This window comes from Phasianus colchicus, chromosome 1, assembly GCF_987193195.1.
Source record: "Phasianus colchicus chromosome 1, bPhaCol1.hap1.1, whole genome shotgun sequence".
Lineage (NCBI taxonomy): Eukaryota > Metazoa > Chordata > Aves > Galliformes > Phasianidae > Phasianus > Phasianus colchicus.
The window spans coordinates 170,511,521-170,524,659 of record NC_143436.1 but is presented as its reverse complement, the minus strand read 5'-3'; the positions used below and the strand labels follow the sequence as shown (position 1 = coordinate 170,524,659).

General features: G+C 46.2%; 1 protein-coding gene across 1 annotated transcript in view; it reads left to right on the top strand.

Moving 5' to 3' along the window:
* The first annotated feature begins 125 nt into the window (after positions 1-125).
* KPNA3 (karyopherin subunit alpha 3) overlaps positions 126-13,139 on the top strand; it is a 53,772-nt gene continuing 40,758 nt past the window's right edge. Inside the window, exon 1 of the mRNA XM_031615889.2 lies at positions 126-276. Within this exon, the coding sequence (XP_031471749.1) occupies positions 196-276 (81 nt within the window). The 5' untranslated portion in view covers positions 126-195. The remainder of the gene's footprint in view (positions 277-13,139) is intronic.

Below are 13,139 nucleotides of genomic sequence, written 5' to 3'. Positions count from 1 at the left end.
CCGAGCGCCGCCCGCCGCTCTCCCAGTCACTCGGCAACGGCGGGCGCGCCCCCTCCCCCCTCCCCGCCGTTCTCCTCCCGCCCCCTGTGGCGCGCGCTCGTCACGGCGCGTCCCCCGCCCCCCTCTCCTCCCCCCCGCCCCTCGCGCGAGCCGCCGCCGCCGGAGCCGCCTCAGCCGCCGGGAGCCGCCGTCGCCATGGCCGAGAACGCCGCCGCCGCCGCCGGCCTGGAGAACCACCGCATCAAGAGCTTCAAGAACAAGGGCCGCGACGTGGAGGTAGGCGAGGGGCCGGCGGGGCCGCGGCGGGGCCCGGCCTCCGCCTCCTCCTCCTCCTCCTCCTCCGGCAGCGGGCGGGCGGGCGGGCGGCGAGAGGAGGGGCCGGGGCCTGGCCGCGCTCGCGGCGCCGCCGGCGGGAAGGAGGCGGCCGGCGGGGGGAAGCGCCGCGGGGCCGTTTCGCCTCCGTCACTCGGGCGCGGCCAGCGGGGAGCTGGGGGGCGGGACGGGGAGGCGGTGGGGCCCCGCGGCGGGGTGCGGCCCCCGGCACTGCCGCCCCCGGGGCCCGGCGCGGACAATGGTGCCGCCGCCTTTTGTGGCCGGGGCCGTGCGCCCATCCCGGGGCCGCTCCCTGCCGCCCGCGGGGCTTCCCGGCCCGCTCCGCACCGAGGCGGCCTTCCGTTCCGCGTTTAAATATCGGTGGGCGCGGATTTGGCGTCCGGCTGAGCCGGGAGCTCCCCCGGGCCGATGTGAGGCCGGAGACCCGTCTGCCCCCCGCCGGCATCCCTCCGGAGCGGGCAGCGGCGCCGGGGCCGGGCTGGGAGCTCGTCCCTCCCCGCTTGTGTTTGAGGTTCTGTAACGGGAAGGGAAAGGGGTGGGAGCCGCGCTGGAGCCGCACCGGGGCTGGAATCGGATGAGGGCTGACGGGAATGCAAAGCCTCGATGTGTGTCAGCGTGCGCTGACTTCTCCTCGCCTCCAGCGCTGTCGCCGAGATGGACTTGTGCAGTCGGCCCTTCGGAGCGCGTGTGGTGTCTGTGCAGGATTCCCACCTCTGCTGCTATTGTCTGGGTGGGGACGGCTCTCTGCGGGTCGGGCTCGGCGGCGGCGGTGCCTTTAAGCTGACATTCCCAATGCGAGCTGATCTTTACCTTGATTTTTTGCTGAATTTATGACGGCAGAGCTTCCTCACACAAATACCGTGTGTGAGGAGCGCGTTGATTTCGACACTTCTGGGTAACGCTGGGAAATGTTAGGAAGTAGCTAAAAATTCCCGTCCTTTCTTTAAGCAGTTGCTTCTCAGGGCAGGAGGAGGCGTGGTGGATTCCTCCTTCCCTTCTCCTTCAGCAAGGCTCTTCCTGCGGCTCCTCATTCATTTAGCCCGTGCTGATCGCTGGCTTTGTTGCTGCTTCCTCAGCCTCTGGCCTGAATCCATTGGAGCTCCAAACAGGGAAAGGTTAGGTATGTCGGTGCCCGGTGCAAACTGAGCTGTCATCCATCCTTGCTTATGTTATAGCGTGCCCAAGACGGAGGGGAATTAAATATCCGCCTCCGTTGGGGGGGAGAGGAGAATTGACAGCCTGAGCTTTGCTGGGATTAGTTAAAGCAGCCCTGCTGAGGTACCTCTGCTCTCAGGAGAACATTTGCTCCTGAAGTGGAGTAATTATTTTGGAATAGGGTATTTGCTGTTACAGAGAAGTCTATCCTCCAGGGTTATCTTCCAGTCTGCTGACTGGCTCCTTTTGTGGCTGAGCCCAAGACTGTGGTGGATAACCACATTAACTCTGCTGGAGCTGAAGCTGTCATCCGTGCTTTTGGGATGGGTCAGGCTCTCAGAGGAATCTTTCTTTTGTGGGCACCAAGCAGATGAAACACAGGAATAAGTAAAAGCAGCATGCTTGTGGATACTTGCTAGAGTGAAATTTAGATTCATTTAAAGGACTATTAGAAATGCCAGTGTCTGTCGTGTCTTTCAGGACAACTTAATTCATATCATGTGTCTGAAATTTTCTACTGTAGCTCCTTTTTGACTTTTTTTTTCCTTATCATGATCCTTATTTAAAAGCTCAAGTTCAAAGTGCTTCTATAAGTAAACTTTATGTAACTTGGGTGTCTAGCATGTAAGCTAAATTTATAGCAGAGGAAGAAAGAAGCTCAGCAGTGCTGTATAATTGCTATTACTTGCTGCGCTTCTCCTGAGATACCACTGTACGTTCTGACAGTGCATCTGTATTCAGTGAGATTATCGGTTCTCCACACTACAGTTCTTGCCTAAATCAAGTGCTGCATGTAATTCCCTACTGTCAGCAATTAAATGCACTTGTTTTGGTGCGTGCTGCAACAAGGAGCGTTACCTTGAGATGCTGCCTCCAGTTTTTGTACATGTCTTTTAAAACCAGACTGAGAAGCGCTGTCATTGATCTGCATCTGTACTTTCTATTAGATTCCACCAAAGGGAAAATAAGTGGTTAGAATGATGGAGCAATAAATTGTGGTCTGGTATCTCTATTATATCCTTTGGAAAACCTAAACTATTCCATACTGTACGTTCCCAGGTTGGGTTTGAAAGCAGCGTTGTTTGAGTCACCTTCTGCCTGGAGACAGTCCCTGCCTTTGAACTCATCAGGCTCAAAAGCATTTTAAGAATACCTTAGCAGCCTTCCCTTGGCTTCTAATAAATACTGAAGAGTTGTTATTGATCCCCTCTGGGTACAGACTATTATGGCAGACCAGAACATTTACTCCTTTAATTTGTAGTTAACTCATATTTTATTACTGGGTTTGCTAGGCCATGATCATCTTTGCTGTTTGTTAATGCAACTTTAAAAGGGAAACAAAAGATGAGTAAGTACTTCTGTCTGACTCTAGGACAGACCTTTGTGCCCTGTTGTCCTCTCGTAAGAGGAAGAGGATCTGTTGGGCAGATTATAGTAGTCTGTTGCACTGACTATTTGACCTGTGCACTTCTCAAGTCTTAGATTGGGTTAGAAGTTTCTTACGTTGAGTCACAGAATCACAGAATGGCCAGGGTTGGAAGGGACCTCAAGGATCATGAATCTCCAACCCCGCTGTCACTTGCAGGGCCGCCAACCTCCCCATTTAATACTAGACCAGGCTGCCCAGGGCCCCATCCAATCTGGCCTTGAACACCTCCAGGGACGGGGCATCCACAACCTCTCTGGGCAGCCTGTTCCAGCACCTCACCACTCTCTCTGTAAAGAACTTCCCCCGGCATCCAACCTAAATCTTCCCTCCCTCAACTGAAAACCCCTTGTCCTTCTGTTATCTACCCTTTCAAAGAGTTGACTTCCCTCCTGTTTGTAGGCTCCCTTTAGGTACTGAAAGGCTGCAATGAGGTCACCCCGCAGCCTTCTTTTCTCCAGGCTGAACAAGCCCAGCTCCCTCAGCCTGCCTTTGTAGGGGAGGTGCTCAGGTCCCCTGATCATCTTTGTGGCTCTCCTGTGGACCCTCTCCAACAGCTCCCTGTCTTTCTTGTGCGGGGGGCTTCAGACCTGGACACAATACTGCAATGTTGCTGTGGCCTTCCTGCATTAAGGAGGTACGGTTGCGTGTGTAGGGCTGGAATTCTGATTTTGAAGAATTCATACTTGTTATCCCCAAAGGATAATGGCAAAATCAAATGCCAGAAATAAAGTGCTACTCACTTAATGTTAGCTTGTGTTCTTGCTTTTATTAGTAAGGAAACACTTCTATTTTTATAGGCACTGAAATGTGATTAGCAGCAGTCAGAACTAACCTGAACCTGCACAGCTGGGTGACAGAAGCCAAGACACCAGTGTCTTCATTTGGATGAACAAGTGCCAGAACAGTTTATCCTCACAGCCTTCTCCATTTTATATTCTCCAGAGATGTGAAAGGGCTTTTAAAATCGTCCCATGTACAAGGAGAGTGCCTTCCTGTGTTCATCGCCAGCATGTGGTCTTAAGGCTCAGTGGGTGTTTCTCTAAATGTACAGCACTGATTATTCCAACACAATTGAGGCTTTACAGGAAAAGATTGAAGAGTTGCAATTGCTTAATTTGTGATACTCCTTATAACTGCTGGGTTTATTTGCTTATGATGACATCTTGAACCGTCTGATTTTTCTGCTCGTGGTTCTCCAGCTTCATTCTTTACTTCATAATGTCATACTGAGAGCTTTTTCCTCCTGTCACTTCTTGGAGCAGAAACGTGTTACATATTCTCTATTGCAGTAGCAGGCACCGTCTTGAAGATGGAGATGATAGATCATAGAATGGCCTGGGTTGGAAGGGGCCACAATGATGATCTAGTTTCAACCCCCCTGCTGTGTGCAGGGTCACCAGCCACCACACCAGGGTGCCCAGAGCCACATCCAGCCTGGCCTTGAAAGGTCAAGCCATTCAGCCAGTTTCTCATTATCGGGATCAGTCAGCATCGTTGGCTAAATAAAATTTAAAAATTCTAGATAAATTGAGATGTCACAGCCACCACTGCTTCCTCCAGTTACTTTTTTTTGGGCCCGCTGTATCACCTTTTGTTCTGTGTCATCTGTGGGCCCAGGGACTTTGTGACATCCATTCTTATTCCTTGCCATCAGCAACCTGATCCCGAATGAGGCAGAGGAAAGCACGGGCTTAGCCCAGATCTCCATCAGCAGCTCTGGCATCTTCTGTGTGTTTGCTGTTCCCGCTCTGCTAGCAGTGTGGATCTAGCTCTTGAAAATGCTCGGATTTATTCACGTTTTTCTGTCACGCTGCCATGAATTTTTTTTGCAAGCAGAGGAATATAGCTGTGGGGAGGCCAAATCCATGTGATCACTGGGCATCTGAGAAGGGTGTGGGCTGACTGAGAGCCGTGCTCCTGTCAGATGTCCAAGGCGTATTGCAGTGGAGGTACCATAGCTGTGCAGTGTTAACAAATGAGGGGATGTGACGCTACTGGCTCATCTCAGGGTGCTGTTTGTGCACTGATTGGTGCTTTTGTGGCCTCCCTGTAATTCCCTCCAACACCAGCTGAAACAAATAAGGCTTGCAGCAATCCCAGAAAGCCAGTTGTTTCCAGCTATTTTGCAGTAACCTGTCTTCTTACCAGAGCACACTCTTGCAGGTTGATCAGCCTTCTGCCTCTCACTTTGCTGGCGCAGGATCTAATATTGACAAGCAAGGGCTGGGAGGGAGCAGAGCTGGAGTGGCTGATTTAGGTTGGTTTAAGCATCTGTGGTCCTGCTGCATTAAGGGCCTCAGTGCAGCTCAGGAGTCAAAGTGAAAGCACAGGTGTCAGGTAGCTTCCTGCTGGGAACTGCATTTAATGTAACATCAAATATGCTCAGGCAGAGCTTCTAACCTGCAGATCTTCAGCTCTTTTATTAGCCTTTCAGGCCACTGTGCTCTCGGGAGAATGCAGATGTACACGCCTGCACCACAAGAAGAACTGCTTGGGTAGGAAATAAGATGCAGATATGGGAAGCTTCTTGCTTCCTTGCTATTGCTACATAGCTCTCTAAACTTCAGTTACTCTGCAAGTAGAAAGTGCAATACTGTCAAATGTTTGTCACCATTGGCAGCAAACAGACACCTCCTTAGTTCACTTTGGTTTACTTTTTTCTTGTGAAACTCAATCAACTGCATTGCGTTTGGAAATGTTTAAAAACGCATACTTTGGGGAGGCATTGTTTGTTTCAGAAATACCTGTAGAGAAGACAATTTGGAGATAGCTTCTAATGATGAACGTAATCTCTCTAAGCTAATCAGGATCTGTGCTTGCTGTATTGAGACCCAATTGTTATTTGTTCTTGTGATATCCCAAGGCTTCTCTTCCTGTAATTACAGAATTTGGTTTTCTTCATTCTATTGTGTGTTCAGCAACTACAGCTCTTGCTCTGGTATTCCTAACACTTCTTCTATCACGGGGTCAATTTTTAACCTGTAGTCCAAGTTGGTAAGTTGGTAGCAGCATAACTATCATGCTAATTTAAAGAGCTCCTTCACTATATCTATGTAAGTTGTTTGAGGTTTTTGTAATGCTATTGCAGTACCAGCACAAAGCCAGGGATGATTCTTTTCCTCTAAAACTGCATTACCTGAAGAGGTGGTGATTAGGAGGATGTAACAGCTACCACCAAGTGGTCAGATTTGCATGTGTTGTGGGGTTAGAAATGGAATTGGACATCTAATATCTAAGCCCTAAAGAGGCAACAAGCTGCCTGAAGCTGATGTCATTAAAGGAATAAAGACAAACTGCTACGAAATGTAAAACCTATGTATTTTTCCAAGAATACAGCCTGCTCATTGTTCGGAAAATACCTAGGGCTGTGAAACTGATGCTGAGTTGGTATTTGTGGATCCTTCCGTAAGAGCTGGGGCTATGGACTTTGCGTTTCATTCTATTGTTTTGATGTTGGTAATCAAAGAGCTAGTTTTTCTTCCAGAAGCTTGTCCTGCACCAGAACTAGCTGTCTATGGAGTCTGCCAGTGGCTATGCTCTTTGTGCTTCATTCTTTTCATCTTCTGCTCCCTGCTTCCTGAGCTGGTCAGTCACATCTGGAGATGAGTGGTTGCTCAGGGAGATTGGCATGAAGAGGAAAGTGTACACCTCTAGAGGGAGGTGTCCCTGCCTATAGCAGGGGGCTGGAACTCGATGATCTTAAAGGTCCTTTCCAGCCCAAACCATCCTATGATTCTATGACTGTTAGCCTTTTGCAGTCAGGCTGACACCAGTAAATTTGCTGAGGAAGTTCCATGCTCTTTCTTCAGGGTCAGCTGACACTTGTATCCTTTCCTGGATTAAGCAAAGCTACAGTCCATTTTCAGTTTGATCTTGTGTGTGTTTAGTGAAACACAGCAAATACAAAATAGGAATGTATGCTGCATGGATGGCTTCAGGAGCAGAGATGAAATGATTATCTTCCCCATTCAAACGCCTATTGCTGCATTGGTCATTTCCCTCATTCTTTAATGTCTGTGTTCAGCTGAAGATCTCTCCTTATATGTTTTTAACTGTGGTTATTGTCAAGTTCAATAACGGATGGACATTGGAGGCAGTGATGGATGGAATAGGCGATTGTGCAAAATCAGCTTGGAGAAATAGCTTCCTCACAGTTTGAGTTGTTAGCCTTGATGGAGGTGCATTTTAATGAATGATCATATCCTGTTGCAAACTTGCTGTACAGAAGATAGTCAGACCTCATTTGTGTGAGGTTTGGGTGGTCAGGTACGTGTGGGGCACCTCATCGCCTGCTTTCCAAAGATGCAGGAAGGGATTCCTGGCCAGGCATAGCGTGGTATCTCAGGCTTGTAGTCCTTAACTTCTCCTAAGTAACTGCAGTCTAAGTTACAAACTGGAATTACACACAGACTCTGGAGCTCTCTCCCAGGTGAGCCAATGTCACCCTGACCCACACCTGTCCCAGTTTGGGGGATGGCTCACTTTGTCCCTGGGTTCTCTTTGTTCTCTGGCAGTGTTTTCCAATGGGTCCCCTAGCTGGGAGTTCCAGAGGAGCTGTGGTACTTGGCCATCAGAACCACACTGCTGCTGGTGGTGGCAGCTTCTTAGCAACAGCTGATACCCTTCCATGGAAGGGTGTGCAAATGGGAAGTTTAAGAAACTGAAGGCACACCAAAGAGAGGTGATATAAGCATGGCATCAGGGCTCTTATCACACTAAAAGGTGAGGTAGAAGCACCTAGAGCTCATGACATTGCAGTGATTAAATTCAGAAAGACTGCTGATGTTAGAAATCAGTGTATTTTGCAGCTCCTAATGCTCCATTTTTTCCTTGGCCTGTCAGCTGAGTCTGTTCTCTTGCATCTTGAGGAGAACAATCTCTTCATAGATTTAATTAGGCAGCTTGCACATGTTATACTTAATATTTTTAATTATTATTATTATTATTATATCTTTCAAAAATAGAAGAAAACAACAACAACAACAATTTTATTTGAGCCAGGTAATTTTAGACCAAAAAAGCTTCCTATGGTTGAATATAGAGTATCTCTGTAAGATCTTTGTTTCATTTTCCTTCATGGCACCCAATGAATGTGTGCAAATTGCATTTATTGTTTCCCATTTTATCGATGGGAATAATTGGACTTTTCCCCCACTTCACAGGGAGGATGTTTATTAGTATAATGTGGGAGGTGCTTTAATATTACAGCTGAAGACTGTTCAAGTATCTGGAAACAGAGTGTCTTTGTTGAAACACAGATTGCTCAAGAAGGTATCTGGCTTGTCCTTAGCTGAGTGTTTTGTCTGTTTGAGGGGAGAGATGTAGGTTTTGTCATTAGCCTGAGCTGGTGTTTTTGGAGAGAGCATAAGGAAAGTGAGTTGCAAATTCAGTGCCCGGGTTATGGAAATCCAGCAAGTCCCAGCAAAGGGGTCTGCCACTTCCTGCCTTAAAGAGGAGGTGGGGAGAGTTTGTTTGCTCAGAGTTTCTTCATGTGAAGGAGGGGGAAGGGGAAGCTAGGATAAATATTTGGCAAGCTTGAGAATGTCTCATCTTCTGTGGCAGAAGTCTGTGAGGCCCTTCTGACCAAACACTTCATTTTGTAATTAGATTATGGAAAGTAGTCATCTGCAATTTTATAAGAAGCTCTTATATTTAAAATTAAGCTTTTATGTTGATTTAAGATTTAATGAAATCTGATTGTTGCACCATGAAGAGCCATTTTAATTTTATTCTATTTTCTCTTGTCTGACGTCCAGTACACAAGTAAAGACGATATGTTGGCTGTGAAGTACTGCATTAAAAGTGGTGGATTTGGTTTCTTTTAAAGTCCGTTAGCTGGGGAAGAAACTGGACTGCCTCTGAACTGGATTCTTCTACGCTACGTGCCCTATGGAGGGCTCCCCTTCTGCAGCAGCAGCTGGCTGTGCTCCTCAAGCAGACCAGTGGGTGTACTTCCCCTCCTCAGTCAGGGAGTAGGAGGAACACTGGCTTCCCCTCCTAGGAGAGGACAGATTGCTTGTTCTTTCTGGTGGGAGCTTGGAATGAGTTGGTGATCCTGGCTTGGCTGCCTGTCGGCCTGAGCAGACAAGCGTTGTATGGTGATGAGTTAGCTGGTTTTAACTGGAAGCTTGGCCTTTGGTGAAGCCCATGCAGATGCATTGAAACCTCCTGTCTGCTCTCAGTCAGGGTGTGATGAATGGCCTACACTTGTGTTTTGATGTTAAGCAGAGAATTCCAGCCCTTCTTTCATTCTATATTAAAACAGCAGATAACAGTCGTATTCTGGATTGCTTTGTGTCCTTCAGCTTCAGTGCAATTTGTGTTGAATACAAACAGCTGAATTGCTTTGAGTCCAGCCTCCTGAGGGCTGGTTGATATACCTCTGCCTTTAAACTGGATAATTAGCGTATGGAAATTAAAACAGGAGTGCTCACAACTCACATCTTTGGTAGTAGCTCAGTATGTAGGTTAAAGAAGTGCAAAGAGGAGGTGTCAGGACCTCGAAGAGTAGGCTTACAAAAGAGTGTGTTAGAAGAAAACTCAGCAGCTGCTTTTCTGTGGAGGTCACTTGGAATAGAAGAAGAGGATAACGTGGATGGGCAGCTTTGCATCCATAGGGCTTTCAGGTGACTCAGCACTATGAGCAACCGTAATTGGAGGCTTGTGGCTTTTTGTATTGGCTTGCATGTCTGACTGCAGTGAGTCATTGCCCGTCATTGAGTAAAAAACTCAGTGGGTACCTGATGCACCCACTCTGCTGAGACTCTCTAGATTCAGATATGCCAGAACAGACGGGCAAACAAAGAGCCCCAGGTAATCATTTTAGAGGCTCCAAACAAAGCAAACAAACAAACGAACATGGCAGATCTAACTGAAAAAAAACCTAGTTTTCATTAGGTGGCCTTTTTTAACCTTGAGAATTATGAGTCCCAAACACATTGTGGCATAAGAGTAGCATAACTACTGCACAGTGCTTATGTCTCTAATAGTACTGCTTAGTAGCCAGTGAGCACCTTTATAAGATGCTGCAGTATGTGGAGATCAGGTTCTAATACTTTCTGCAAAGTAATACAGTGCTTTCTTAAAAGAGTGACAGATACCTTTTGAGTCAAACAGTCATCAAATGAAATAAAGCTCTTTGAGTCTCCCATCAGGGTGCAGGTATGACATAGGTGTATATAGTTGCTTTGGTAGATCTGTGACCAGAGTTATAATAGATCTGAATTGTGGAATCCATGCACTCTGCCTCCCTGCTTGCATTTTAGCCATCTGGGTTACCTTAGCTCCTTTAATAGAGCTGTGGTAACAAAGCTGGAAGTGGTGGTCTAATTTAATAATCTATGTGACTTCAAAAAATAAAAATCATTCTTCAGAGGACAGTTCGGAGGTTTATAGGATTACTTTGTAATGAGGTAAGTCTCAAAGTTGGGCACAGGAAAGAAGAATCTGCGTTCGTTATACACTGAGGGGAAAAAAAAGGTTGGCTGATATCCCTTGGCGCTCATAGCTAAAGAAGTAAACAGAGTAGGAAGGGTTAATTCTGACAACAGATTGATTGAGTTTGGCATGGATGTCAGATCTTTCTGGGAAGAAATAGAAAGGATCCATGTCCACATTGTCATTGGTTTCAGTTCTAAGTACTTGCATTCTAAGTACTTCCAGTTTTAAGTACTCACATTCACACCACTGCGATGCTGTCCCAGAATTTTGTGTTAATAATCCCAGAATTTTGGATTCATGCACTGGTTTTGCTTGCTGTTGTTGGAGCAGACTCTGTGTGCTTTGAAGATGTGAGCGAGTAGAACAGCAGCATCAGCTTCTATCAGTGTCTCTTTGTCTGACGCTTTGTTTTTGGCTGAAGCCAGCTCTACCAGAACAAGTACAACAGTATCATCAGTCTAAGCCTCAACTTTGAACAGACAAACAAATTATATTCCTATGCAAATAGAGAACATCTAACTTCTAATGTTAACTGAAGATAGGCAGCTGCTAGCCTTAGTCATCTGGAATACTGTATATAAAGGAGCACTTGGATTTTTTGCCTTCTGACCAGAGCCAGCCTGGCTTCTGAGGCTTTTGCATTTTCACATAGGTTGTGCTATTTCATGCTTGCTCAGAGGTATCAGAAGGAATAAGGAAGAAAAGCTAGTAAAAAGATTTCTGGGGACAAACAGCGTTTACTTCATCAATGGAAACACCTTCTCTCACTGTACTGCACCCACAGCCACATTGTAAACTATTTAAAACTGTGCTCCAGGGTATGCTTATGTGCAGGGGGGGAGCTATTAGTTCAATCCAATCCAGCTGTTGGAATTGGGCCAGTTTCTCTTCAGCTAGGCAGGTGGAAGCAGATTGGAATTGACTTGCAAATGCTAAGCTTTCCTGGTGCCCTGTATGTCTAATCAAGCTACGTACTATTCCAGGTATGTATTCAGGATAGCTCTTTCTGTCGGCATTTATCTCTTGGTTTTCTGAATCTGGTTCACAAAATGGTGAAAGGCAAGAGCAGGAATAAAGAATTTCAGTGACCAGTTATCTTTTAATGAAGTTTATAGACTCTAAGAAATTAGAATCAGTCAATTAATTTCTTCCCTTGTTTCCTTTTTAATAGTCAAAAGACCAAAAGCAGCTAAATGCGTGTCTTAGCTGGGTTCCTGAAAACACACTTTGTGGCCAGAGAATCACCAGAACTCTTCCGCTGGCTTGCCTAAAAGCATCCGAGTCATAGAATCACAGAATCTCAAAATTCTTAGAGTTGGAAGGGACCTGTAAAGGCCATCTAGTCCAACTCCCCTGCAATAATGAACAGGGGCACCACAGCTACATCAGTTTGCCCAGGACATGATCCAGCCTTGCCCTCAAAGTCTCCAGGAACAGGGCGTCCACCACTTTACTAGGTAACCTGTTCCAATGCCTCAACACTCTCACTGTAAAAGATTTATTTCTTATATCTAACCTAAATCTATCCACTTTGAGCTTGAAACCATTTCCCCTTGTTCTGTTGCTACAGACCCTGCTAAAGAGTCTGTCCCCTTCTTTCCCGTCGCCTCCCTTTGGATACTGAAAGGCTGCTATCAGGTCACCCTGGAGTCGTCTTTTCTCCAAATCTTTCCTCTTCCAGCACTGATGGAAACGGTGCAAATGTTTTGATTAAAAGCTACCACTCCTTAGGTATTCTGCATAATGAGGTGGCAGGTCTGGGTGACACCACACTGAGCTCCAGATCTCCTTGTTACTGTGGTGGATAGATCGAGCCATTAAACGGTGGCTGTGCTTTCATCTTCCCTCTAACCCAACAGTATAGCTGAAAATGGTTAAAATGTTTAAAATTCATAGCACTTTGGGAGGTTAAGATTAGATATCAGGAGGAAGTTTTTCACACAGAGGCTGGTGATGCACTGGAACAGGTTGCCCAGGGAGGTTGTGGATGCCCCATCCCTGGAGGCATTCAAGGCCAGGCTGGATGTGGCTCTGGGCAGCCTGGTCTGCTGGTTGGTGACCCTGCACATAGCAGGGGGTTGAAACTAGATGATCATTGTGGTCCTTTGCAACCCATTCTGTGATTCTAAACTCTGGCAATGTTTGATGTATTTTTTTTTAAATGTAGAGAGGATGTGTGTTATTAAAACAGATTGTTTGTGAAATTTCATTTGTAATTTAAACAGGAAATCTTTATCTGGGAGTAACAGAGAAAGCGGTGACTTCAGATTTCTTATTAGTTGTATCGTTCACACATTTGAATTGTTTTTGCTTTTCTAATTTGTGCTACATCTGGAGATGAAGTAATCTTACCAAGTGCCTAGAGTTTCTTGTCTCTGAAACCAATATATCTCAGGGACTTCAAATTGCTATTAATCAATTAAGATTGAATTTTAGATAAAATGTAGACATTACAGATTAATGGAAACCCTAGGACTAGTTTCAGTTGTGGATTTAAATTAACTTGCCATAAAGAAGTACCAGTGTTGGAAATCTGTTACTACCTTCAGGGGTTGTCTTTCAACTGTGAAACTGCTGTATCTCCTGTGTAGTTTTGTCCTTTTGAATCTTTTGTTTTGTTTTTCAGGAGAAATGTGCTACACCGTGAATTTGGAAAATGCATTCATTTGTTCTGATATACCTTAGGCTAAAATAACTGATTGATTGCTGGATTCCTTTTATTTCTTTGTTTTGTTTCTGTTTGTCTATGGGAGCCCTGTGAGTTGCCTTTTCAAGTATGTAA